Raw genomic sequence first — 25,190 nt, forward strand, 5'->3', positions numbered from 1 at the left:
TCAAACATTCCTTTTTATTTTAATCATTCACTTAAGCTAGGAAATGTAACCTTATAAAGCGGTAGATAACAGATCCTGATCAATATGCTGTGTATCTGATTATTTGTCTCTAACTCAGCCAATATATTTACGCTTTACCTGCCTACTAAAATTCAGATGCTGCAATAGGAATGTGGTTTAATATAACTTACCATTCGCAGATTTTGCGTAGTTCTTGTTTCAACAGCTCTTAGTAACTCTCTAAATCTACCAACTCCTCTCGTCAAGTTCCTGTATATAAACATAGAATTTGACAGTATTCCAACTTGGATGTAGTAACGCCTTAATACATTACTCAATAAAGTTGTTAAAATCCATGCTATAATTTTTTTTTCTTCCTGCATATCATCATCGCTTTTCTGTGAGATAGATATATCTATCTACCTATATATATAGAGAGAGAGAGATAAATCTACACTCATCTGGGAACCTGACCACTGATTACTATAACAACATTCCCTGCCAATTTATTGAAAAAAGAAACATTTTCATGATCAGTAGATAGTTCAAGAGAAAGCAAGGAAAAGTGTAAGAAGTGACCATCCCAAAGAGGGAAAAAACAAAACTGAAGTTGGTCTCACTACTGCAATGGTTTTCATTTTCAATTACATTAGGCTTCAAAGTATAAACTTTGAAAAAAAAGAAAAAACACTACCATTCCATTTTAGCTGCCTCTTGACACCTTAAAATAGGGAAATAAAAGAAGGAGTAAATCTTGTAATCCTCAGTGAAAGTATTATAAAATTTTAAACTCCTTTTCAGAGAGGAAAGAGCACAAACACAGCAAGGCCCACTGTGTGTCCAGAAGAGGACTGGGAGATCAGTGTTCTGTTCTCAATTCCAGCTAGCTTTTGGTGTCGCTTCTTCATCTGTGCTTCTTCCACTTCTGCTGCCTAAACAGCTTTTGCAAAGAGATTCAAGACCCTCAGAGAGGAGGCATCATTCATACAAACAATTTTAGCAGATCTGAACTTTCCTCTCAAACAATAGATTATTTTGAATGGTCTTAGAGCTTTATCTTTTCCTCATCTCTATATCAGTTATCTCAGCTATCTGGGTTTTTTTATAGCACTTAAAAGCAGCTGAGAATGTTTTATTTTATATTAATACAGTTTGTCTTTGAACTGGTGAAGGACTGGGTTGGCTTTTTGCTGAGCTGAACAATTGAATTCTGCAACCTCAACACAACATAGGACAGCAATTTCACTATTTGAAGTGCAGGTGCAAAACAAAATGATTTGCTCAAAAGTGTGTTTTCTATTAAATCATTGTTGCTCTCATATAGTTGCATTATCTTAAGATGTGATTTTATCTGCAAGTTGCGTAACATTTACCTAACATGGGCTCAAAAGAGAAAAGAAATATTACATATTGTCTAAGCTTTTCTAAGTAAAAGCACTATTGCACTGCACTATAAAACTGATGTTGAAATTGCCTTCCTTACTCTGATGTCTTTATTTACAAATATATTTAAAATACTGATCTTCTGAATTGTAACTTTGTACAAATTAAAAAAAAGCCAGCACTTTTACACAGATGCTTTTTTAAATTTGGTTGAAGAATTCCTGAAACCAGAGTGTTTGATGCAAGAGATCTTGCCATAGAACTGTAGAATTCTTATCACTTTACCTAGAGACCTACTCATTTATTTCTCTCTTCAGATTACATGACAGAGGTCATCTCTGTTCTTTTTTATATAATAAAGGATTATCAGTGTATTTCAGAAACTTTAGTCTCCAGCACAGACAGACATCTTTCACTAGCACAAGTTCACCTTCTAAAAAATACTTTTATATAAAGCTCATTTAAAAAGAACTAGCATTTCCAAATAACAAAACCTGTATGAACAGGTTGAAAGTGATGTCAAAGTAAGCCACCAGTTGGTTGAAAAGAAATAATCACCAGTCACACAAGAAATAATGATTGTTGGTAAAAAGTCCACATTACAGCAGAGCTTGACCATAGAGTGACCAGTTACTACACATTAAAGAAAACTGATCTTTGTATACATCTAACATGGAAACAACTGCATGAAAGATTATATTTATTTATGTATTTCAAACTGGCAGACCTCTTAATAGGTAATGAATAACTTCATATACTAATGAAGTAAGTACAGAAAGTCAGTAGGCCAAATTTTAACAAAATCTCTGAACTCAATGGAAGCTGGATATGTTCAGCACCTTTCAAAAGCCAAAATACATACTACTCAGTAATACCACATGCCAAATATTTTTGAGAGCCAAAACCAGACCACTGGAATCCCAGCTTTAAGTCCTCCGCTCTAAGTGCATACCTCCCATGAATGGAGCTTTCTCTCAAGGACTGTATTGCAAAGTCACAGATGTGTCCCCATAACAAGATTTTAAAAACCAGACTTGCCAAAAAAACTGAAACGTTCCCTTCAAAATTGTCAAAAAAGAGCAAGACCAAGAACTTGTCAACTTGAAACACTAATTTCCCAGTACAGATGAAGCATATACTACATAGCAGAACTTCAAATCACACTAATTTAAATCTTTATGAAATTTTAGGAATTAGCATTTTTTTCCCCATATGAAGTTTATGTCTTTTGATGTGTTACAAGAAGAAAAAAAAATACTGTATGAAAAAGTATGCAACTTTTAAAAGTCCTTAAGAACTTCATGACAGGTTGTTATTAGTTACCTATTACATTTTTGTAAGCATCTGCAATGGACTGAAACTTGTGACTGAAGTTCTACTGTATCATGGAAAAAGCAGTAAGATTCTACAAGAAAAAAAATCCAACTTAAAATGCAGAATTAGTTTTTGCTTCATAAAGCATTTAACACTGATCCACTGCACAAGTGAACACAAACACACCACTGATTTGTCAAGCGTCTTCTACACAAAGTATACTAAAAAAAAAAGTACACTTCAAAACTACAATCTAAATCACCCAAAAATTGAGTTAAATGCTTTGAGAGACAAGTAATGAAGCAAAATATACCATGAACAATATGGTAGATCTCCACACTGCACTGCTTTTAGCAAAGTACATTTCCTGTATTTGTTAACAGTTTGTAATAATGGGGAGAAGAGGGTGATGGCTATTCTGGCACATACTTTTCCTGCCTAGCCTAGGAAGCACAGAACTTTTACCTGCTTTTCACTGTGATGTGCCTTCATGTTAGCAGTTCCGCCCATGCTTATTGAATGCCAGAGCAAAAGGGCAGGTTAACTTAGAAAACAACATCCCACAGTGTCTGTAAACGACTTTGAGATCCCTTCCGTTCTTGAGACAAGGAATTTTAAGGTACACTAACATGCACTCAGAGCTGACATATTTTCAGTAACTTCAGACAAGACAAAGACAGCCCACAGACAGACACTGCTAGTTAACGTACATGTGTGTTTACATGACTGCCTCCCATCAGATTGTGCTCGAGTCAAGCCTTTTGAATTGCATCTTTCTGGTTTTTAAAGACTAATTAAAATGTTTGCTGCTTTAAATCCTCAAGAAAAAAAAAACAACCAACCTACTTTGACTCTTTAAGTAGCACTATACCATTTAAAGACTGAGAACCAGGACTTGATGGTACCATCTACTATTAAAAGTCTATAGGGATTGATGCCCTTAGGGCTAATTTGCATCTTTGTGTCTACATATTTGCACCCTAAACCCCAACAATTTATGTTAGAACCTAATTAATTATTCTGATGCAAGGTCAACTTTTATGCTCCTTTGAAAACTTCAGGCAGCATTTCTGTTTAGAATAATGAAAATATTTTAACTGCTTCTACGCAAAGATGCTCACTCCTAAACAGAGAGAGGTATCGATAACTGTAAATATGATACAAGGAAAGTGCAGGAAGAAAATTAAGGGGCAGTAAGGACAAACTTCCAATGCAGAACCAGAAGACCCGAGTACAAGCATTCAGGCCAGCAGTAACAAACTTCTGGCACAAATATAATTGTCACCATCACCACCAAGAAGTCTCTTGGTTTTAAAAAGCAGGTTTGGCATCAGGCACCATAGTGCTTTGGCATTAGTAGTCCAGATAAACCTCACACCCCAGACAAACACTTCTTATCTTTGTGTTTTAAAACACACGGGGGGGGGGAGTACAAAAGAATGAAAGAAACTGCTCAATGAGAAGCAGTATATATTTGAAAGGTGTTATGATAAAAAAACCCAAACACTATAAAATCTTTCTCATGGTGAAAATAACTATCATCCAGGTACAACAACTAACTGTCCTTTAGAGAAAAATCAGTATTAACAGATAAGAACTCAGAAGACTTAATTAGATGTAGGTTACTGCAGCTCACATTCAGGTGATATATCTCATGAATATTGTCCACAAAACACCTAAACCCCAAGGTTTATCAGAATTTGAACCTCTATCTTTGGTGACACGCACAACAACTGGCCAAGGCCCTGAACAAGCTGCTCTACACTGGCCTTGTTTTGAGCAGGGGTTTGGCCCAGATGACCCCTCAAGAGTCCCTTTCAACCTGTGTGATCCTACGAATCCCTATCGTACAAGCTGCAAGGGAAGGGACAAAAAGAAGAAAAAAAACCTTCTGGCACAGCCATGCCTTGTGATACCTGGCATGTGAAGCAGTGTTCTTCAGAACAATATCAAAACCAGAGAAGGAAATAAAAACAAGAGCATTAAATACAGCAGTAAAGCAAGCATTCCGGGGGGAGCACAGGAAGTACACTAAATAGTCCCTCCCCAATTTAAGGATCCAATACCATTTTGTTTGCTGCCCATCACAACACAACACAAAACCAAATCCTTGAATTTGATGCTTGCAAACACAAGCAAAAGCCACAGTCAGCAAGACTTGTAGTACATGGGCTAAAGAACTCTCAAGTATCTTCTCAGAAAAAGTAAGCGAGAGTCAGAGTTACAACTGCAAATTATTAAAATTATAAAAATTCAACATCAACTCAGATACTAACAACATTATTCTTTCAGTGTGCTTTGTATTACTAATTATTACAAAAGTTATTTGAGATTATTTTGAATAAAAGTGATTCCTTCATGTTTATATCCACCTTAGTCCTCCATGTAAAACTGCCAGATTTTCTATCTGTAACAATGGAATCTTATTTTAAACTCTTGAAGTTAAGACACAATTCTGAGCAACAAACACAAAACAAGGAATGAAAGAGAAAGCATTCTTCGCAGATGATTTTATCTGAATATCTGAGGGAATAATAATTTCCCCTTGCATTCAAAGGTATTCTGTTTTTTTCAATGAAAACTAACAGTAAGAACAGTATCGTAAGTAAGGATGAGGAAAGCATCTGATATGACAGATATTAAAGTATCCTTTGAACACTCATTTTTGTTAGCAATCACAAAACAGTGAATTTTGTCTCTATCTTGAATATATTCTGCCTTAGCTTCCTAACATGAAAGCAGTTATCTCCAGGACACAGTTGTTTTGAAAACTGCAACAGAAGTAACTTTGTTTACTTTCCAATACAGCAGTGGTATCTCACACATAAAGAATGCGATACTTTGTAGGATTTCAATGTTTTTGAATTTCATTGTACTTTCTATTCTTTACTTAATGACCAATTTGTTTTGAGGCTGATGTAGGGTATGCAACAAGAAGTCAACAGATTCAGAGTGATGGGTAGCTAGCACTGTATTCTAATACAGCATACAGCTAGTCATACAGTGTCTTGATGTGCATTTATGTCAAGCATTTACATAGATCCTTATCTTACAGATTTCATCACTGTAAAATCTCCAGCTGTGAGCACTGTATATATGTGCAACAGAAGCACTTATGGATTAGCTTCCAACCAGTCTCCCTCACTTACCAACATGAGAGCTATATTCCTATGCTATCCCTATTTATGTTATGGTGGAAAAAGAAAAATAGATAAAAGAAAACAACTTCTACATAGACAAGTCCTATACATGACTAACTCTAAGGAGTTGGGTTTTTTGTTGTGTTTGTCAAACATTTTGTAAGCCAATAAAAATCAATTACATGCAGAAAAACTGGTTGAGTTTTTTTTTGTTTGTTTTTGGGGGGTTAAATTTCTATCGAGAAAAAGCCAGTCTCTGAGATACAACTTCATGGAGAAGACTGGGAGGGTCTTGCTTCCAGCACAGGTAATGCCATCGTAAGGCATACAGATCTTGTCCAGGTTCCTCAGGCTTTGATTCAGCATGTGAACCATGATGGAGATTAGACCAAATTGCAGTCTAGATCCTGGGCTCTGACAGAGCAATATCCTTGGAGAGGGTGTGAAATATAGAAGCCACAAAAAAAGACCTCTGAAAGCTAGCTAAGTCTGGTTTTCACATGACAGCCACCTGATTTTAGACTTTAACCAGAAAGCTCTTTTGCTTTAAGAGCGTACACTTCCAGTGTATTTCTGAAAACTATTACCTCAAAAATAAAAACCATTTACAACCTAAGTTTGTCTTGTTTATCTCATAACATTAATAAAAAGCAAATACTAAGTAGAAGAATTACTGGTACATAAACCGCTCTCCTACCCCTTTCAGAGGCATTTTACTGGAAAATAGCTATGTTAAAGCACTCATGTCAAAGCTCCTGTGCTCGTAGCTTTTCTTGGAACATCAGGACTTTGAACTCCTCCAGTCTGAAATTACAAAGCAACTACTAAACTAAATAGAAGTTGCATAATCAGCCTGAAAGACATTTAAAGTTACATATTTCAGAATGTTTTTTAAAAAGCACATAAACCCTACTTTAAGTTTTAGAACACCTTCCTCAACTTTTGTTACTCATTTCCCAGCTGAAACGTTCCTCTGCTCCCAAGTGAAAAAAGGGTATGTACTTTGATTCTTCACTAAATTCTGTACACTTTGGAAGAAAACATTAATTTCAGATTTGTTTGTTAATGGAGCACTAAAATAAGATTCTTCCACTCAGGCTATTGCCACCTTTTTTTTTTTTTTTTTTTTTTTTTTTTTTTTTTTTTTAAAGATAATTGCTTTTCCATTTATTTTCAAAATGCCAGCACTTAGTAGTCAGGCTAAAGTTAGGTTTCAAACACTTTCTAGTTTTTCAGTCAAGATAATGCATACCTGAAAGATAAATCACTTAATCCTCTAGAAAAACTTGATTTCTTGGCTTAAAAGAAAAACTCTGCACAGTTAGTGAACATAGGGAAAATTTCAAATGGATCAACCAGCTTTCTGGGTAGGCAGCAATACTCCCTACATTACTGCTAAAATTATACTCTTCCAGCTAGTATAAAAGTTATCTTATTTTCTTTTCTAACATGCACAAAAATGACGCTTCCACTTCTAGTGGAAGAAGTGTAATTAAAAGCAGTGATTAGCCAACCGACCCCTAGATATGCAACAACAACAAAAACCCACTCCATAGCAAAAGGACTTCAGACAAATTCAGTTCTCCAGCAGATTTTGAGAGATGTTTATTCATACTTATTGGAGTGGAACTGAAGACTAAAAAAAACAGCAAAAAATCCATAAACATCTACTCAGATCTTTAAGCATGCTCTAATGCACAAATTACTATAGCCACTATGCTGGTAACGGGATAACATTTGAACTGACGCAAGCCAGGTTATAGTTTGGTGATAGGAACTTTAATTTCAGATTCAACTCTTCTGAGTGTCAACCTTACTTCATGAACATACACAAATAAGAGATTCCACTGCATTACTATATGAATAACAGATTTAGTCTGCCTGTAAAAATAGACAGGCACACTTTTACTCTTCTCCTTCTCCCCCATCACTCACAAGCAGTTAAACTATGGTGATTCCCTGCCTCCTCCACAGGATTGAAGCCCTTTTAACATCTACAGGTTCAATTGCAAAAAAAGTTTATTTTGAATAAAGATTTCCATTTCTAAATTGCCTATATTAAAGATATCAACATTTCCTCTCCTTGAAAATGTTCATATAGTTTTTACAATTTTAGATAAAGTTCAAACTTGAAGTATCTTGCGAAGCTTCATAGAAATTAGATTCAAGATCTTTCTATTAACCTAACATCAGGAGAGGTGACAAATTTAAAAACCAAGCAAAGCATCCTTAAAATAAGTGTATTAAAAAGCATGCTATAAATTTGTCCCTGTTAGAAAAGTATACATTTTATACATTTAAAGTTTTGTTCAGTTCTAGTAAACCCAAGTTAAAAACTAATTAAAAAAAAGTGACCCATAAAAGCAGCAACATAACTAGCAGCCTGGGACAATGACCATATTAGGAAATCTTGAGAGAATTGGGATTGGCTCTAAATGAAGAAAGGAAACTAAAGGATATAATGGCAGGAATATGTAAAATAATGATTGGCACAGAGCCATTTTTCCTAACACCTTGTTTCCTCTCATACCACAGAAAAAAAAAAAAAAGTAGCATTGGCCAATGAAATTGGAAGAAGTTTAAAGTTAAATATATAATGTGTAATTAGCTTGTAAACTGCAAGTGACCATTGTACTAAAGACTGCAGAAAAAATTATATGCTTATGTAGGAGCTAACAAGAACACCACCAGCTTCACTGTGAAGGATTAAAGGGTACATGGAATACAATCAACCTTTCAAAGCACACACCAGACCAACTGATACAGTCTAGGAAAAATACTCCTCTGGGCTGGATGTTCCTCAATAATCCACTGCACGACTTTTTTGTGCCATTTTCTTTTTTTCTTAATTAATCTTGATCTGCTATATCTATTACTGATTGCTTTTACACACAACATGTCAGATTAAATGGACCACTTCCATTCCTGGCCTTCAATCAAAATTCTTCAAAATGTGGAATTTTTAGCTTATTCCTAACCATGATTGCCACTGGGATTCTTTCAATAAGTATATTTTATTTATCTTTTGTGCAGCCATGAAAACAGAAGTTTTATTTTTAGCTCTGGTAAATGAAAAATATTAACTTTCAGAACATTCCATTCCTCCTGCAATTAAATGATGAAAACAGAACTAAAAAGTAACTCTCAGATCATGTGTTATTGCAGCAGTACTTCATTACTTTAAGAATGAGATTTCAGAAGCTTAGTGATCATTTCCATGCTGAAGTCCCTGAACAGTTTGAAAACTTGGATAGCCTTTTGTCACCCTACCATCAGTACATTAAAATCTCGAACTCTTTACAGACACTGCACGATTTCCCTTTATCTTCTGTTTATGTATTTGTAAGAATAAGAAATATTTTTGGTACAAAACAGTAGTCCTACCAATAGTTCCAATATTTCAATGAAACCACATTTTCCTAGTGAAATAAGAAGCCCTGCAAATAAATTCTTAAACTATGTGATTTCAACAACAAATGTCAGAAATGTACTTAAAAACCATTTGTGCCAAGTTTTGAAGCTCTTATAAATGGCGAGTTGTATTCCTTTTTTTATTTTCTGTGATATCTGAATTTATTTTTAGACTTTTAAGGGAAGCCTTATTTAAAATAAATTATAAAGGATCTCCCATGCAGAATCTAGAAGGATCTATAGAGCAGATACAATGGAGATTGTATACTTGTATACATACTGTTGATCTTCATGCACATTTATCCTGCAGCATAATGTTAAAATAAGTGATAACTGAAGAGGTTTGGAAAAAAATTACAAAATCAAAATTATAAAAATCAAGAGTTTCAATATGTTGTCAATCACTTTCTAACAGTGTCTAGTAATAAAGTAAAAGAAATTTCAAATAGTTCAAGTTTAAGGTATTTTAAGTTCTCAATTTAGAAAGTAAAAATAGAAAATGCTTTCTGTTTAATATACTTTGATTAAACAATTTTACAATATGTAAATAAATACAATATGGGCAGCCTTACTATTTCAATCAAAATGTTACTACTTTATTAAAGTCCTCATGATTACACAATCTACAATTGCTAAAAATTATGATGCCAAGTTAGATCACAAATACAAAACCTAAACAAAAAACAAATACAAAAAAAGGAGAATCAAATCTTACCCATTCTTGAAATATAAAACATGTGCTCTTTGAAGCCCTGTTTCCAGGAAAAAACCAAGTTCTTGTTCATGTGCAGTGGGCCCTGGTTTAGGGCTTCTGTTTTGTAAATTGGCATTAATTACCTAAGAAAACAAAAGAAGAAGTAAAAAAATTTATTTAGGAAAAAAAAAAAAAAATCAAGTTTTGTGGACTTTTACACAGAAGCTAATACTTAATGTTGGAGAAATCTTTTTCATTTGCAGGCAGTGGCTAGTAGAATATTTCTATCCTTACCTCCACTCCCACCTAAATATAAATCGTTTTGCTTTTGGCTTTATCCTTAAAGGCAATTTCTTCAGGAAGCAGAAATGCCACTCAGAATAATTTTATAAAACTTTTTCAGAAAGTTCTGTGAAGAATGGCATACAAAAGAGAAGTATATGAAAAAGCATATTTGTAACCTTATTCAGTAGCAGGAGGTGATAGTATTCAAAATCTAAAACCCTGTCAGGTTAGGAAAGACTGCTGCAGAAAGCAGTAAGAAGATTAAAAGTGATCTCCAGAGTGGTTTCCAAAAAACAATTTAAAAATAACTTAATTTGTATTACATCAACATTAAAAATGCTCTCTCAAAATGGAGAGCTAACAGCTTTCATTTGCCTTCATTTTCACTGCACATAGTCCACCAGCCACTAAAAGATAATAACAAAAACCCCAAAGCAAAAAACCCTCAGAAAATAAAAACGTGTATTTATTTAAAAAACAGTGTGAATTACTTTTCTTTCCCCCATCACATCAAAGTTTTCTTTCCCCTTCCTTTTGCTTGTGTGACCCTAACTGTATCTAATAACCCCTTCAATGCCAACTGTCAAATGACAGGCCTGAAGCTTGCAAGCAATAGGTCTGAAAAAGAGGGTCAGTGATATTGCTCGCTTGCTTCATTCTAATAGTATTCACAAGCCAAAGAATAGAGCCCCAAGTGTATTGTATTTTGTCCAGACATATCTCAAAGTCTAAATAAAATGCAGTAGTGTGTAAATCCTAGAAACAAAGGGTGCCACAGATTTTCTTTTCTTTAAAAAAAAGTATTTATAACATTTGAAGGGTTTCTGCTAAGTGGTAAGAAACCGAAAACAAGGTTAATGGTGTAAATGAAAACAGGAGGAGGAAATAAAAGAGCCTATGGATCCCTTTAAATTCAGATAAAGCCTGAAGCTTTTAAATCATGAAGTGTTACACTCTTTACAAACAAAGAGCCTAACGTTAACTTTCTGTAATTCATACTCCATAACTTATAAAACCGTGGGAAAAAGAGAAAACAGTAACTTGCCTAATAATCTGCAGAGCTGTTTGTAGGTTATATTTTGTCTAACGTTAAGAAGCTCAGTCAGATGTATCATCTTTCATCAATAAAAACCAGGTCTTCTACATATCTAGTACCTTGGATTTTAACAGTAATTGTAGTTTCATCTATACAGTGAGCAATATATTAATGAGATAAAATGACAAATGGGCTATCAAGTCCAAGAACATTGTCCTGATCCAATTTATAGAACTATTAAGATTTATCTGAATTTCATCTATATTTTAAAATACTCTGTTTATCTGGCTATCATATCTGATGATTTTTTTCACTGTCCCAGGATTGTACTTATTAGTTGAAGCAAACACACCTTCAGTTACTATTCTGGACATCCCACTGATACGTCAAGTGTCTTGCTGATGGGTACAATATTATTTAAGAATTTTACCTTCAAGTAGTTTTATAAAGAGGATTTAAGAGCAGTTAAGTTATTGGCTCCAAATAAATATCAACAAGATCAATTTTCAATCTTCATAGCTTCATTTTGAATTTAATTCTTTTTAAGAATTACGTGAAAAGCTAGTAAGTATATACATACAATGTACATATTCCAACACATGTGTTTGAAAGACACCATAAACCCATGTTCATAAATGAACCACCATAGGGTAACAAGAGGCCACAGATCAGCGTCTTGAATATACGCAGTAGTTCAGAGGAGCTCTGTCCCTTTTTAGACTACTAGCACTATATTCGAAGAGATCAGAATGAAAGAACAGTCAGAAGGACAGCTAGCAGACATACATTAAGGCACGCTAATTTATTGTCCAACTGTAAGTGTGCATTGAAGTCCTAAGAAAATAAATATTAGACAACTTTTAGTTGAGTTACCAAAATGATAACACTGCATCAATGAAAGATGAACCATGCAATTCTTCAATAAGCAAATCATCCCAGCTTACCCTTTCTATCTCCTGAAGGTACAGGAGAGCAATATCCCCAGCCTTCTCGTAGCACGTAACAATTTCTTGTTCACGGTCCACATGGAGGTTGCTAGCTGAAGAAGAAATTGGCAACTTCTCAAGACAGAGACCTAGGGGGTTGGGGGCGGGGAGTGAGGAAATCAAATGAAGCATTAAAAACTAGTGTCATATAATATTATACCTAAAAAACAGTCCAGGCTAAGCCCCTTTGATCAGGAGAAAAAAAAAAAGAAAAAAAATTTTTAATTACCAAAAACTTACAAAGGTATGATCCTCTGGTACAGACACTAATAGATATATAAATAAGAGCGACTTCTCCTTAATAATTATAAAACCAGAAGGAGCAGTTTTTTCTAAAGCAATTTTGATTTAAAAGACATTATGACAGTCTACCACAAAAGTGCCTAGTGTCTTTCTAGACCAGTTCTAAATTACTGAATACATCTTCACTTCTCCAGAGTGCTCACAGAAGCCAAGGCAGGGTGAAGAAAGGCACCCAAGGTAATACTAAACTTAGTAGCTGTGCAAGGCAGAAGCACCTACAAAAACAAATATATTTTTTAAAAAATAAGGGTTTAGGAAGTTTAACTTTTGTATTTAAATTTAGTAAGTGATAGCTCACTTTCATCAAGGCACAGAAGTCTTTTCCTTTCAGGATTTATGCAACAAATACATTATCTGGTGCTCTGAAGGAAAAAAAAAAAAAAAAAAAAAAAAAGGTCTTTGCTTGTCTAAAATAAAAACCCAACAACTCTTACTAATCAATGCTATCTCCTACACAAGCCACACCTATTATGGTTATTTTCTAGAAAATTAGAGAAAACTGCTGGAAAAGACCTAGAGAATACTAATCCGTTTATCTGACCAAGGAATCAACCAACCCCAGACACTTCTCTAACCTGTTCTTAAAAGCCTCTGACAATAGGGATGCCTTGGCCTTCCTATGCAAATTATTACAGAGCTCAACTATTCTCACAATTAGTATTTTTTCCTAACGTCTAGATCTCCCTCCCTAGATTAATTACTCCTAGTCTTCTTCACTGAGAGATTATTCCTTTCTTTACAAAAGATTTTTTTCAATGTTTATCTAGAGAGAGAGAAAGACATGCTTGCAACAAAAATGTCAATTCTCACTCATTACACTTCTCATGCTTCCTTGACAGCTAATCATTTTTATCTCCTCCGGACACTTTCCAGCTATTTACCTCTATCTTGACTCCCTGTGCCAAAACTGGATACATGGCTCCACTTGAGGCCTCAATAGCACTGAGCACGTAAGATTAAAGACTTCCTGTTTTTGATGGAGGATACATTAAAAAAATAAAATACAAATCGACAGAACTTTAGTGCCTTCCCTTACATATTAGTAAAACATTGTCTTCTGTTTATGATCTGCAACAGATCATATTCTGCAAGCCTACTGCTTCATCTGTTAACCTATCTTATATTTATTTGATTAATTATTTGTATTAGAAGTATAGCACTTTCCACATGTTCCTAAGAGATTATTTCAGGTCATTCTTCCCGCTTGTCAGCAGTAAGCGCTGATCCTAAAGTGCCTTCAACTGCTCCCACATTAATATAATTCACAATTTAAATGACCATATTCTCAATTCATCATCCAAGGTTTTGAGAGTCCATTGCTGGAGAAACTAAAAACAAAAACAACAACAAAACACATAGTTATATATTGGGCAGATGTCTGCAGAATGCCAGATAGTACAAAACCCCAGTTTAGAGAATAGTTTATCAAAGGATTTCTGTCCATCAATACTGTAAGGTGGGAACAGTATGTTTCACTGGAATTACAATAGTTTTCTTACTAAAACAACTTGGGAAGACACAGCCATGGAATCTGGAGTTTGTTTATTGATAAACTCAAAACTATGCAGTATTTGTGATCTCCAGATTCTTTTAAACTGGAACTTCAAGTTTCAATATCTCCCTGTAGAAGTATAACTTATCTGTATAAAAAACCACTAAGCCATATTTCTGGCTTGAGAGGATGCCTTAAGTCTGTATCAGAGTTTGTCGGCCACCTTGACCCTCCAATCCCCCCTGCTACTAGTAAAAACAATGTATATCCTACAGCTTTATTTGCTAGCTATACAACCAGTTAAGACAAAATCCTGACTTCAGTACTAACTGCTCTGCTAAAGACAAAATAAATTTCAATATATTTTTCAAAAACCTACATAACATTCCCGAAACACAGCAAACAAACAAGTAGTCTGCCTCTTAAAAACCTGCCAAACCTGAGTACAACAGACACTGGACTTTTCTGGCATGTTATGGTTTTCACCTAACATATCTCTAAAAATTAACTATATTTGAAAATAATCTAGAGTAGCCTACGCCAATCCACTTTCTTTCAATTTTTCAATCAAATAGCAAATATCTGAGATGGGTTTTTTTGCTAACTGTAAGTCATAGACCCAAAAGCAGCAAGATTAAACTATAGAAAAAGGTCAGTTGTCCTGCTACTGCAGTAGGCTTGAACGGACCCTCTGATAAGAAGATCTAAATGTAAGGTTGATACTGAATAGAAAGTTTACAGTATCCTACACAACCTTCAAACTCAGACTTAGAGGTGACCATAAAATACAATAAATGAGCTGCAACAAAAATGTCAAATAACTGAAAGCACCAGATAGTTGGTAAGCGGATCACTCCTCTCCATCCCTTCTCTCCCATGACATGAACGGCCAGTACCCCACAGTAATCCTCCACTACATGAAACATATTAATCAATGGGCTATTTGTAGATTTGACTTGGATTTGTTATTTCTATTTTTATACTTTATGGCCACAACTATAATTTTTTTAATCTGAAAAACTCACTAGAAGAACATTCTCTCATTTTAGCTGAGAATTTTCTTTAAGATATGAAAGCACCTCACTGCTCTGCCAGAAACTTTAAGTAATGCAGAAGGGAAGTACAAAAGTATATAATGCTATTTCTTAGAGTAACTTCACTATCCAACTAGTATTCATTGTATTTTTCCTGGTATGTTTATTACAACCTGGGAAAGTATGTATATTTTAAGCATGCAATGCTTCGGAGCAGGAAGTTCATTTGGAGAACTATCCTGAAATGACCACTTAACAGGATGGTTTGGACACTTCATTTGTTTTGATGACACAGGAATAATTACAATTCAATACTGTATTAAAAATGAAACTATACCAACTAGAAGAAAAATCCTGAATAAATTATGATTTCTGTAACAGGTTAGAGTCCCTCCAGACTATTCATTTAATTTTTTTCTTAAATAAAGATGAAATTTAAGAAATTATGTATTAAAGTACATAAAAGTATCATTTAATTTTAAATAGACATAAATAGCAACATAGCAATAACAACCACATAATATACTGCCCACTTCTTCATAAGAATACTAAGAGATGATAAAAATGTAATTAAAATAGGGATTATTACATTAGGCCTCAAAAAAGAACAAGCAAGTGGTAACATACAGAATTGAGAAACACATGAATTTCAAAAAAATACATATCATCCTAAATTATCTGGTGAAGACTTTTGCATATATTCAGACAAGTCAGTTCTCCCCTTTGTGCTTGTTCCCATACCTGCCAGGCAGGTATCTCTGGTATCCTCTCTCGAAAGGGCAGGCAGGAATTTCTTCAACTGTTTATAAACTGCTTTGAGATATTCAGAAAAGAGGTGGCTGTTACTACTACAAAATATTACTGCATTTGTTGTATAGGTCATAGCTATTGGTTTATTTTGTTTTATTCTACATTCAAGAATATCATGTCAATTGGTATCACAAGTTGACTTTGATATTCCTGGCTTTTAAGTTCAAGACCTTCCAGTCAAAATCACCTACAAGTAAGCAATTCCAATGAACTGGGTCAGTTTTATTTTGGGAAGACACTTATCTCATACATATCTAGTCCTGATACCAAGCAAGATGACTCCTGAGGGAAAAGTGAGAAGCAGTGAAATGAATACGAGTCTGTACTAGTTAAGCTTACATGTTTTGCAAAGTAACTCTAAAATTACATGATAACTTGCAAAGGTTTTCTTTAAATCTTCAAAAACTTTATAAATAATCCATATGTTGTAAAAGATTCAGAAAGCAAACAGTAGATAGTTTTATCACTTATTCCAAGGGGCATTCTTGAGTCTATGGTCTCAAATCAGTGGCCAAGGTTATGCCAAGTAAACTATTTCATTTTTTACAAATACAAGAGCAGACCAGCCCTACCACCACATACGCACATGCTGACCACAACCCAAAAAAGAGAACTCCTCAGTAAGAACAAGTAACAAACTAAAAATTTTTAAGAAATCCTGGTGCAAAAGATTTGCTTATTTTTAGATGACCAACCGTTTTGATGTTAAGGACAATGACAGTAATTACTTTTCATTTACAAACCACTTAAAAAAAAAAAAAAAGCAAACTTGTAAGTTCTGTAGAAAAGGTCATTAACTAACAATCCCATTTCATTATAGAAAGTAAAATAAAAATTACTGTAAGGTCAAAAGGGAATTCACAGCACAGTTCAGATCTTTACCAAGTACTCTCACCACCCAGACCATTACTAAGACCATTAAAAAAAATCCTAAAACACAAGGCTGACAAAAGCTTATCACATTTACTGCACTGTATATCTGAGGATTTTCCATTATGCCAGTCAGTACCTTGTCTGTATAAATTTTAGAAACCACAAATAATAATGGACCCCATGGTTTATCTACTCTTTTCAGTAGACAAGTAAAAAGACAGAAGAAAAAGAGTGAAAGACTATTTTATACTTAAGTAATTAAACATGCTTTTGCAAAAGAGAAAGAGCTGCATGAATAGATAAAGATTTCTGGATTTGCTTCCTCTTTTCCTTAAACGGACACATAAAATCCAAGTGTGTTTGAGTATACAGCACTTACTCTTCTCTATATGATATGCAAAGCAACACTGCTAAGCGTTCCAAATGCTGTAAACACAAAACCCCCCTTTCATCTCCTTTTAAAGAAACTTCATATTTAGTTTATATATTTAGATCAAACAATTATAGATTATGGCAAACGTTTATTAGTAATTTTAAAAGAAGAACTGAAACAATCTGAGTTACTGCTATCAAGGAACTCCCACAGTTTATTTTTCAGTTTAGGACAAACATTGCTAATCTCATGGAAGAGAAGGACTTGTTTCTAGAAGTCCTCGATCAAAGATTGTGACTTGCTTGAAGAGAATTATTTTAGAAAGCAAAGCATGAATTTTTTCCCTCTTCAATTCAGTACTGGTATTTGTAAATTAATTATTATAAAGGAAAGGAGGAAAAGGAAGATCAGAGAGTAGGGAAATATAAGAAACTACCTCTTACTTTCACAGTTAATGCAGACACACTGTCTTAGTAGAAACTGCCTATTTATTTAGACAATCTAAGGAAACACAAATAATTAATTTCTCAGATTTTTCAAGTACCTTCTATTGCCCATCCCCCCAAACCAAGACACAGGGAAAAAAGTCCCCAACTACTTTCAGGATGCAGGATCTCCTCTATGGCTAGTTTCATACCCAACTGGCTTTCCAGAAAAGGAATTGGGGAGAAGGTCAATACCCTCTTCTCTCAGCATACTTGAATTTAAGGGAAGCTTTTAGCCATGCTTTTAAACACAAACTACTTACAGAGAATTAAATTTCATTCTAGATTACACATGAAGCAACATAAGCACAACTTTCCAGAGTTGAAGACAGCATTTTATCACATATATTCATACTACAATGTCATTTCATTAGTACGGCTTTTCTAATGCCATAGTTATGGTAGTGTTTCTAAGTGTCTTGAAGTTTCCCAAAGTTAAAAACAGAAAAGAAAAAAAAAAAAACAGGAACACTCATCTCTTTTCTGAAGTGAACACTTACTTATTAATCCAAGCAGTCAAAACCATAACAATATTCTGGGATTTCTTGTACTATCGTCTGAGATAACTGTTGTGAAATGATTGGTCACACTTTTCCTCTAAATATAGTGACATTCAAATCTTTGTATTTTCCTAAGAGTACAAAATAGACATTTACAGTATTTTTAAACAGAAGATATCAGTATTTTCACATATGCGTTTGTTTCTTAAGAACCATGTGCCAGCTAAATCTTGCTTTACAGTACAGCCTTTTGACAGACAAGCACCTTCTAGAGGGGCTGAAAAAGTTCAAACTAGAGATAACAGCAGGGAAAAGGACTGATAACTGCTCTAGATCCTGGACTGAGTGAATCTGTCTGATGAACCCTCCCCAAAGCAGAAGAGCTGCACACCAGTATAGGGAGTCGTCATCATGGAAGCTGTGAGCTCAGGAGAAAGGAGATGGTTTAACTACAGAATTGATACTGTTTTGCTGTAAATTGTCAGGATTGCTCCTACAAGCACCTCTGAGGAAAAAACACCAGGCTCCACTGTGACACCAGTTTTTCCTGTGGCATGAGAAAAAAAGCCAGAACCACTAATTTTTAATTTTGGCCCAAGATTTTCTCCCTCTCCTCGCTATGCCAAAGCCAAGATTCTGAATAAATTCTAAAGATTTGGGAGAAGCTAACAACAAGAAAAACACACCACCAAAATGCTCAAGTCCTAAAGAAGTCTATTTTAATAAGAAGCATATTATTTTCATTCAGTGTTTGGATTTCAAATACCGGAGCTAAAAGCAGCACTGAGGAAAGCAGGGCAAACTCCTGGGTTCCCCCCAGTCCCTGCTCCACCAGGGCAGAAGTCATAAAAATAGACTAGGGAAAGACAAGCTTTAACAAAGTTTGAAGTATCCTATGGCATAGGCTTCCTAGCCATGGTCTGCAAACTACTTGCTGAAGGGCCGCAATGTTTGCACAACAATGTAGGAGGAGGGAACTTAAGCTGAGTTCTTGACTCATTGCCTAATGAGGCTAGAGAACGCCAGCATAACTACTAAAACAGCTTTCATTTAGCATTCTTCCATGAAGAGCTGCTTGGTGTCTGCTGATACAGGCTAGCATTGCACAAGATCCCATTACAATCCATATAATTAAGGTTAAGTGCAGCATCTTCTGCTAACTGCAAAGTAGCAATTCACATGCACCTGACACTTCCACCGAACCTAATGAGCATTTCCATGTTTCTGTAAATAGAACTAATTAATAGCCAAGCATTTAACTTGGTAAATGCAACATTAAATTTGAATATGGGTCAGCAGCAGTAAAGACAGTCTCACCTTACTTAACATACAACATCTAAATATAAACACAGTTATTTGAACAGGCAATCTGAGACGTAAAACAGCCTGCAGCAATAAGGCTACAATCCTGTAATGTCACACACTAACTTACAGACAACATCCCTCACATACTTAAGAATTTGTTACTGTAATACAATATAGCCATCTTGACAGATACCTGGAGTAGTCTACTAATCTATACACTATAGTAAATATAAATACAACTTCTTTACTAAAATCAAGTTTACAAAGTTGCAGACTTTAAGGAATGTCAGACCTGTAAATTGCTATGTTCATCTATAAGCATTTGTAGAACGATTCACTAATTTGTAATGCCAGGTATTCTAAATTCATTTTTCAATTGTCTTTTGACTTACGCAACAGCATCAGAATCATGTTATCTATGATTTCAATAAGCTTTTTTCTTAGTTAAATATATACTTGTTATTTCAGAGTTACTGACAAGTTGCACCTCCCCAAATTAACACCTCAATATCCCACTGTGCATGCATCTCATCTCTGCATCCATAAGCAACAAAAATTGGTTAGAAACATAGGAGATATTGCCATGAGCAGCATTTGAATAATGTCTGTGTGTGCTTTCCAGTATATTATCTCATTCATATACTGCTGAAAACTTGCAGAAACTTAATTGTCCTTTTCCCAGAGGCCATATCCCTAGGAGAATATTAGCTTCAGCCATTATTAAAACAGATTCTAAATATATGCTTCTGTATGGTAACACCATATATAGAATTTTTTCTGGTTGGTCTTGTAAGAGAAGGGAGTAGGAAAAGTTGGAGCTAGCTACACAACCCTAACGTGAAAAAGGTCAAAAAAAAAAAAAAGTCAGACACATACAGTCTTTAATTACTTCTTTATGGATTCATAACTTAACTTACAAAGAATTTAAATACGACAAGATTTTCCTGTCTCAGAATTCAGCATTGCCAATTAAACTGATCTAGCGAAGAAAGTAAACAAATGGATACTGAAGAGACAAAATTAACTTATTTTAACAAGGGAACCTGCTCTACTTATCAGAAGGTAGTCATTCCTAAGCAGATACTTAAATATCAAGCATTTAATACAGTCAGAAATGTGCAAAACCCCTCTATATTTTACTTTGAGCCAAGACTTGCCACCACTATCTCAAGTCTGTCCTTCCCTCCTCCTCCCCCTGCCCAGCCTCATTTCTTAGCTTTGCTCTTGCTGCATAAAACAGCTCTAATAAGCAGTACTAATGTCCAAGCTACATCTGTGGCAGAAGAAAAAAAAAAAAAAAAATCTGCTTTCTTCTGTACTGCTTCTTAAAACTTCATATTAAAGGTATGACCCACTCCAGTGATGTACTGTCTTAAGTATTACTACAAAAGAAGGAAAAGCAACAGCTTCAGGGAGCCAGCTGCAGCAACATTCATACACCTGCTTTCAGGCTAACAGTTTGTCACAACAGAGTCACGCAAACCTGCCCATCTCCTCAACAATGTCTTTTATGCCCATTTTTCTTTCCTTCATCACACCCTCTTGAAATAAACTGGCACCTCCAACCATAGACATTTTGCTACAGAAAATTGTTTTATTGCATGTTTCTCCTCTGCTTTCAAGTCAAATGCAATTACAAGCGGGTGGGGGAAAAACTAAGCAACGGCTCCAAATATGCATTCTCATGTTTTTGCAACTGCCAAGTAGCCCATTGAAAAGCTCCATCTTTTCATTTCTATGTTTTATATGACATTTAAAAATGCCCCACTCAATTTTTTCAAGTACATCTTTGAATCTAAGAAAATTCTGTATTTAATATCAAAACTATGACCTTTTTAATACTCTATCCCCACAATACTTTCTATATACGCATACAGAGTCATTACTCAGAAGCACAGCATCAAAATCAGCTCTTTTCTTAAAGTAAGGAAAACACCAGAACTAATCCAGAACAGTATTCTATGGGCGCACGCACACACAGACACACAAAAAAAATCAGTGTAAGGTCAAAAAAGTATGCCTGTCCATGCAGTCAACCACATGAAAGAAGATCGTCCTTCACTACATTTCTGTTTTTAACTTGTGAATTTGAGGAAATGGTGAAGCCAGGAAAATATCAGAATTACACTACATTCAGTGTACTGTGTGGTTAGCTCCTCGCAACTTTTGCATGAGGGATATCTAAACAGTGGTGAGTCCTGACCTATGCTAATCCAGTTTCTGAGGCTTTGCCTCATGCATATTCACGTGGCTAGTCTATTCTCTGTTGTTCTAATGGACACAGAAGCAGTTAACTTTTCATCAGACCACTCTTGCACCTTCTTCTAGTCAAGAAAAAGCATAAGACATCACTACTAGCAGTGGCTTTTGTCGCCAAAAGCCAGAAGAAAAACAAAACCAACTTTGTCCTGTTCCTTGAATTTCTTTCCAAAGCATTTTTTTTGCTCACCATTATAAACAACTGTCCTTGAGCTTTTGGGTCTGATAAATACAGCAGTTCCTTTATCACCACACTAACAATTCTGAACATTTTCCCTAGGAGGAGTGACAGACAGGAACCAGCACTGCTCAGGCACTGAGGCCCTGTGATTCCCCCGTACATCACAGGCTGGCAAAGAGCCACATGTAAAGGAAACAGAAAAGATTTCAAAGGTAATTTGATAGAATTTTTCTTAGAATTTTGTTGAAATTTTACAATGTTGCATTTTGACAAATCAATCAAGAAGCTTTCTTTGGAAGATTTGAAGCATTTCACTAAGTAGACATTTCCAAGAAAAGAACAACAATCTTTTAATCTTCCTTGCTGTGTTTGAGAGCCTTTGAATCCTTTGCTTGACTCACTATCATTCTATATTATGCCTCTCACTTATATTCTTCTAAATATGCTTTATATTCTTCTAAATATGCTGTCCTCAGCAAAAGCTATAAGCAGCACAGAGACTTAAAAGCATTCTTTTAAAGATATATATGCATTTAATTCATTTGCATAACAAAAAAAATTGAGGACCTGCTTTGTGAGCACACTGCAGGCAGCAGATGGCTTTAGCTCTTTGGTCTAATGACAGAGTTACTCCAAGTTGAAGACTGCAGGGGTGTGAAGACACTAAAATTCATGTTCTGGACTATTGTAATGAAAACCTTTGTAATGAAGACTATTGTAAAGTAATGAACATTTTGCAGTGAGGTTTACAAACAACCTTGATGGATGATGCATTCAGACACACTCATTTTGAAGATTCTGAAGAAGCAGTAAGAATTCTCCTCTTCTGATTTTTGTCTCCTCTTACTTTCTAACAACATAAATACATACAGACATATATTTATATATGTGCACACACAAAAATACACACACCCTCCCTCCACAGCTGAGCAAGCGTTTGGGGATCTCACTTCCCCTACCATGTTCCAATTCCATTTTCTCTCCCCACAATTGTCACTACTGTTGCTCCCCTTCTTTCTAGCCATCAGATAAAACTAAAAGCAAAATTTAGCTTGAACCTGACCTTGGACCCATTTTTGCACTTCCATTGCATCCATACACACATGCTGAATCTTCCTTTGCTGTGAAGAACAGAAAGACATACTTTGTATGTTCCACAGGCAAGAGTAAGATGGGACATATGGAAAGCAGGTAATTTCTAAGGGCTTGTTGTGAACTGTTAACTCTCTCGGGTTACAGCGTAACATGCTCATTTAAGTGCCCTGTAAGAGCTGTAGAAGAAATATCTCAACTTAAGCATCCCCCTCAATCTAGCACATCTGAGGTTACAGAATGAAACCTCAGAGTGAGAAGGTAAGCACTTGGAGGTGGTCCCACCTTAAATAAGGAAAAAAATTTTAAAGCCATTAAAAATTACCATTAGTTACCTGCCCTATGCCTTTGTCAGAGGCAAATACATCACTATCAGACCACTACACAATAGTATACAAGACTGCAAGTCCACTGGTACTGGATTTGCCCCAAACGGGATTGAAATGGGGCGACTAGAACAGATATCTTTAACTGCCTCTGTGTTGCTGCACTGAACAGTGGAGCCGGGCTGATGCTTGCAAACAGGCAGCACAGACAGTTCCTCATTGCTTAATAACATGGTGCTATGTTCATGACTGCCAAAGAAATAAAATCTAGATACTCAGAAGAGTTTTCTCTTTATATAATTAGGTTATCATTGAACTTGCAAGCAGAAATACAAATCCCAATGAAGCACAAAATCCCTGTAACAATAACTTGTATTTAGTCGGGTAATACCTACAAGCCTCAATCACCCCAGAAGAGCCTCAGAATTGAGACTGAAAAGTTTTATAGTCCACTCTCACAAGGAGAAAGAAGAAATTCCAGGGGTAAGGGGTAAAAGAGTAAGAATTAACTGTACACTATTGGGTAGAAACATATGCTATTTAGCTGTCAATTACTCTAAACTTATCTAGACATTGAATACTAAATTTAAGACTGCTCTGTGACTTCTACCTCATTCTAGAGCACACAGAACACTATATTCTTGCAACCTGCTACCATGGGAAGAAGGTATAATAAATTTTATTAATCCTCCATTCAAACTGGAAACATAGTAGCAAAAAAAAGGTTATTCTGCACATGAACAGAACAAAACACCAATAGTTTGCTCAGGTAACCTGGTAGCCAGTCACCCAGTAGAAGTGACCAAACTAATGAAGTCTGATCAAGATTAGATCAGGCTTGACATGACAGATTGCAATGTTTAAGTATAAAACTTGAAATCACAAGCAAAACACCCTCCATCACATCTAGGCAGAAGACATGCTGGTTTTCTTCTCTCTCTCTTTTTTTAAATAAGCTGAACCTACAAAACATTCCAGGGTAGAAAAGATACATATTTTACTATTTTCTAATAAATTATTTTTACATTAAGTAAAATTGATCATACTAATCCTTTCTGCAAAATTGATGCCTTTATGTTTCAAGTGTTATATATCCTTATGAGGTCAAATAAAACAGAGCCAGAAGAGTTGAGCTCTGGGAAAAGATTCAATTAAATTACTGGGAGTCCTTGGAGATATAAGTAAATTTAGGTACTTAAAGTTGATCAAGTCCAAGATTGCATTTTCATGGGAAGAACATGACAAGTTCAACAGACATTCTCACACATTTAAAAAACAAAAAACACAACCCAAAACCACAAAGCTGAGTGGAAGTCTACCCATACCAGACATTGCCAAAAAGCCCACACAGATGCTGTGTGAGAGAACTGGGCAGGTTTACATCATACATAAGAACTCCCAATGTACTCCCTTCCCACTTTAATCTAAATATTGCCCAGATTTAGGAAGCATCCTTTTGTCTCTCCTACCAGTTAGTTCTCTTATTTCCTTGACATCTCTACAGAGAATGATTCATGCTTGTCTAACATTTACTAGAGGACTATGTTGGTGGAAAACAGTGACTCTCTTCCAAGACTAATGTGAGAAACAATCCTTGACCAGTTCTCAGTGAATGCTATTGAAGTCTCTCATAAATTGTGTTTGCTGACTTTGACACTTCTCTTGCCATAACAAAAAGTACATATGCAACCAAACCCAAGCTTAAATACAGCAGACCAAAGCAAACATTTAAAACACAGTAAATTCTAATAAACCTATGGCATATGAACTGCCACTTTCCTCAACACACTGACCCAGCCTGCAGTCTATTAATGAGTTTTCTAAACTGAAGTGGCACTGCCACCTTAAGACACAAGGCCAGCATTGCAATTTTCACTATTCTAGACCAGTAAAAAAAAACAAAAAAAC

General features: G+C 35.3%; 1 protein-coding gene across 2 annotated transcripts in view; it reads right to left on the bottom strand.

The window, feature by feature from the left end:
- Nucleotides 1-25,190, bottom strand: part of TTC7B (tetratricopeptide repeat domain 7B) — a 125,540-nt gene that overhangs the window by 93,873 nt on the left and 6,477 nt on the right. For both annotated transcript variants that reach the window (XM_010583822.1, XM_010583823.1), the window contains 3 exons: nt 12,208-12,338; nt 9,964-10,085; nt 192-270 (listed from right to left, as the gene is read on the bottom strand). In XM_010583822.1, the coding sequence (XP_010582124.1) occupies nt 192-270; nt 9,964-10,085; nt 12,208-12,338 (332 nt within the window). The remainder of the gene's footprint in view (nt 1-191; nt 271-9,963; nt 10,086-12,207; nt 12,339-25,190) is intronic.

This window comes from Haliaeetus leucocephalus, unplaced genomic scaffold, assembly GCF_000737465.1.
Source record: "Haliaeetus leucocephalus isolate CR32 unplaced genomic scaffold, Haliaeetus_leucocephalus-4.0 Scaffold932, whole genome shotgun sequence".
Taxonomy (NCBI): Eukaryota; Metazoa; Chordata; class Aves; order Accipitriformes; family Accipitridae; genus Haliaeetus; species Haliaeetus leucocephalus.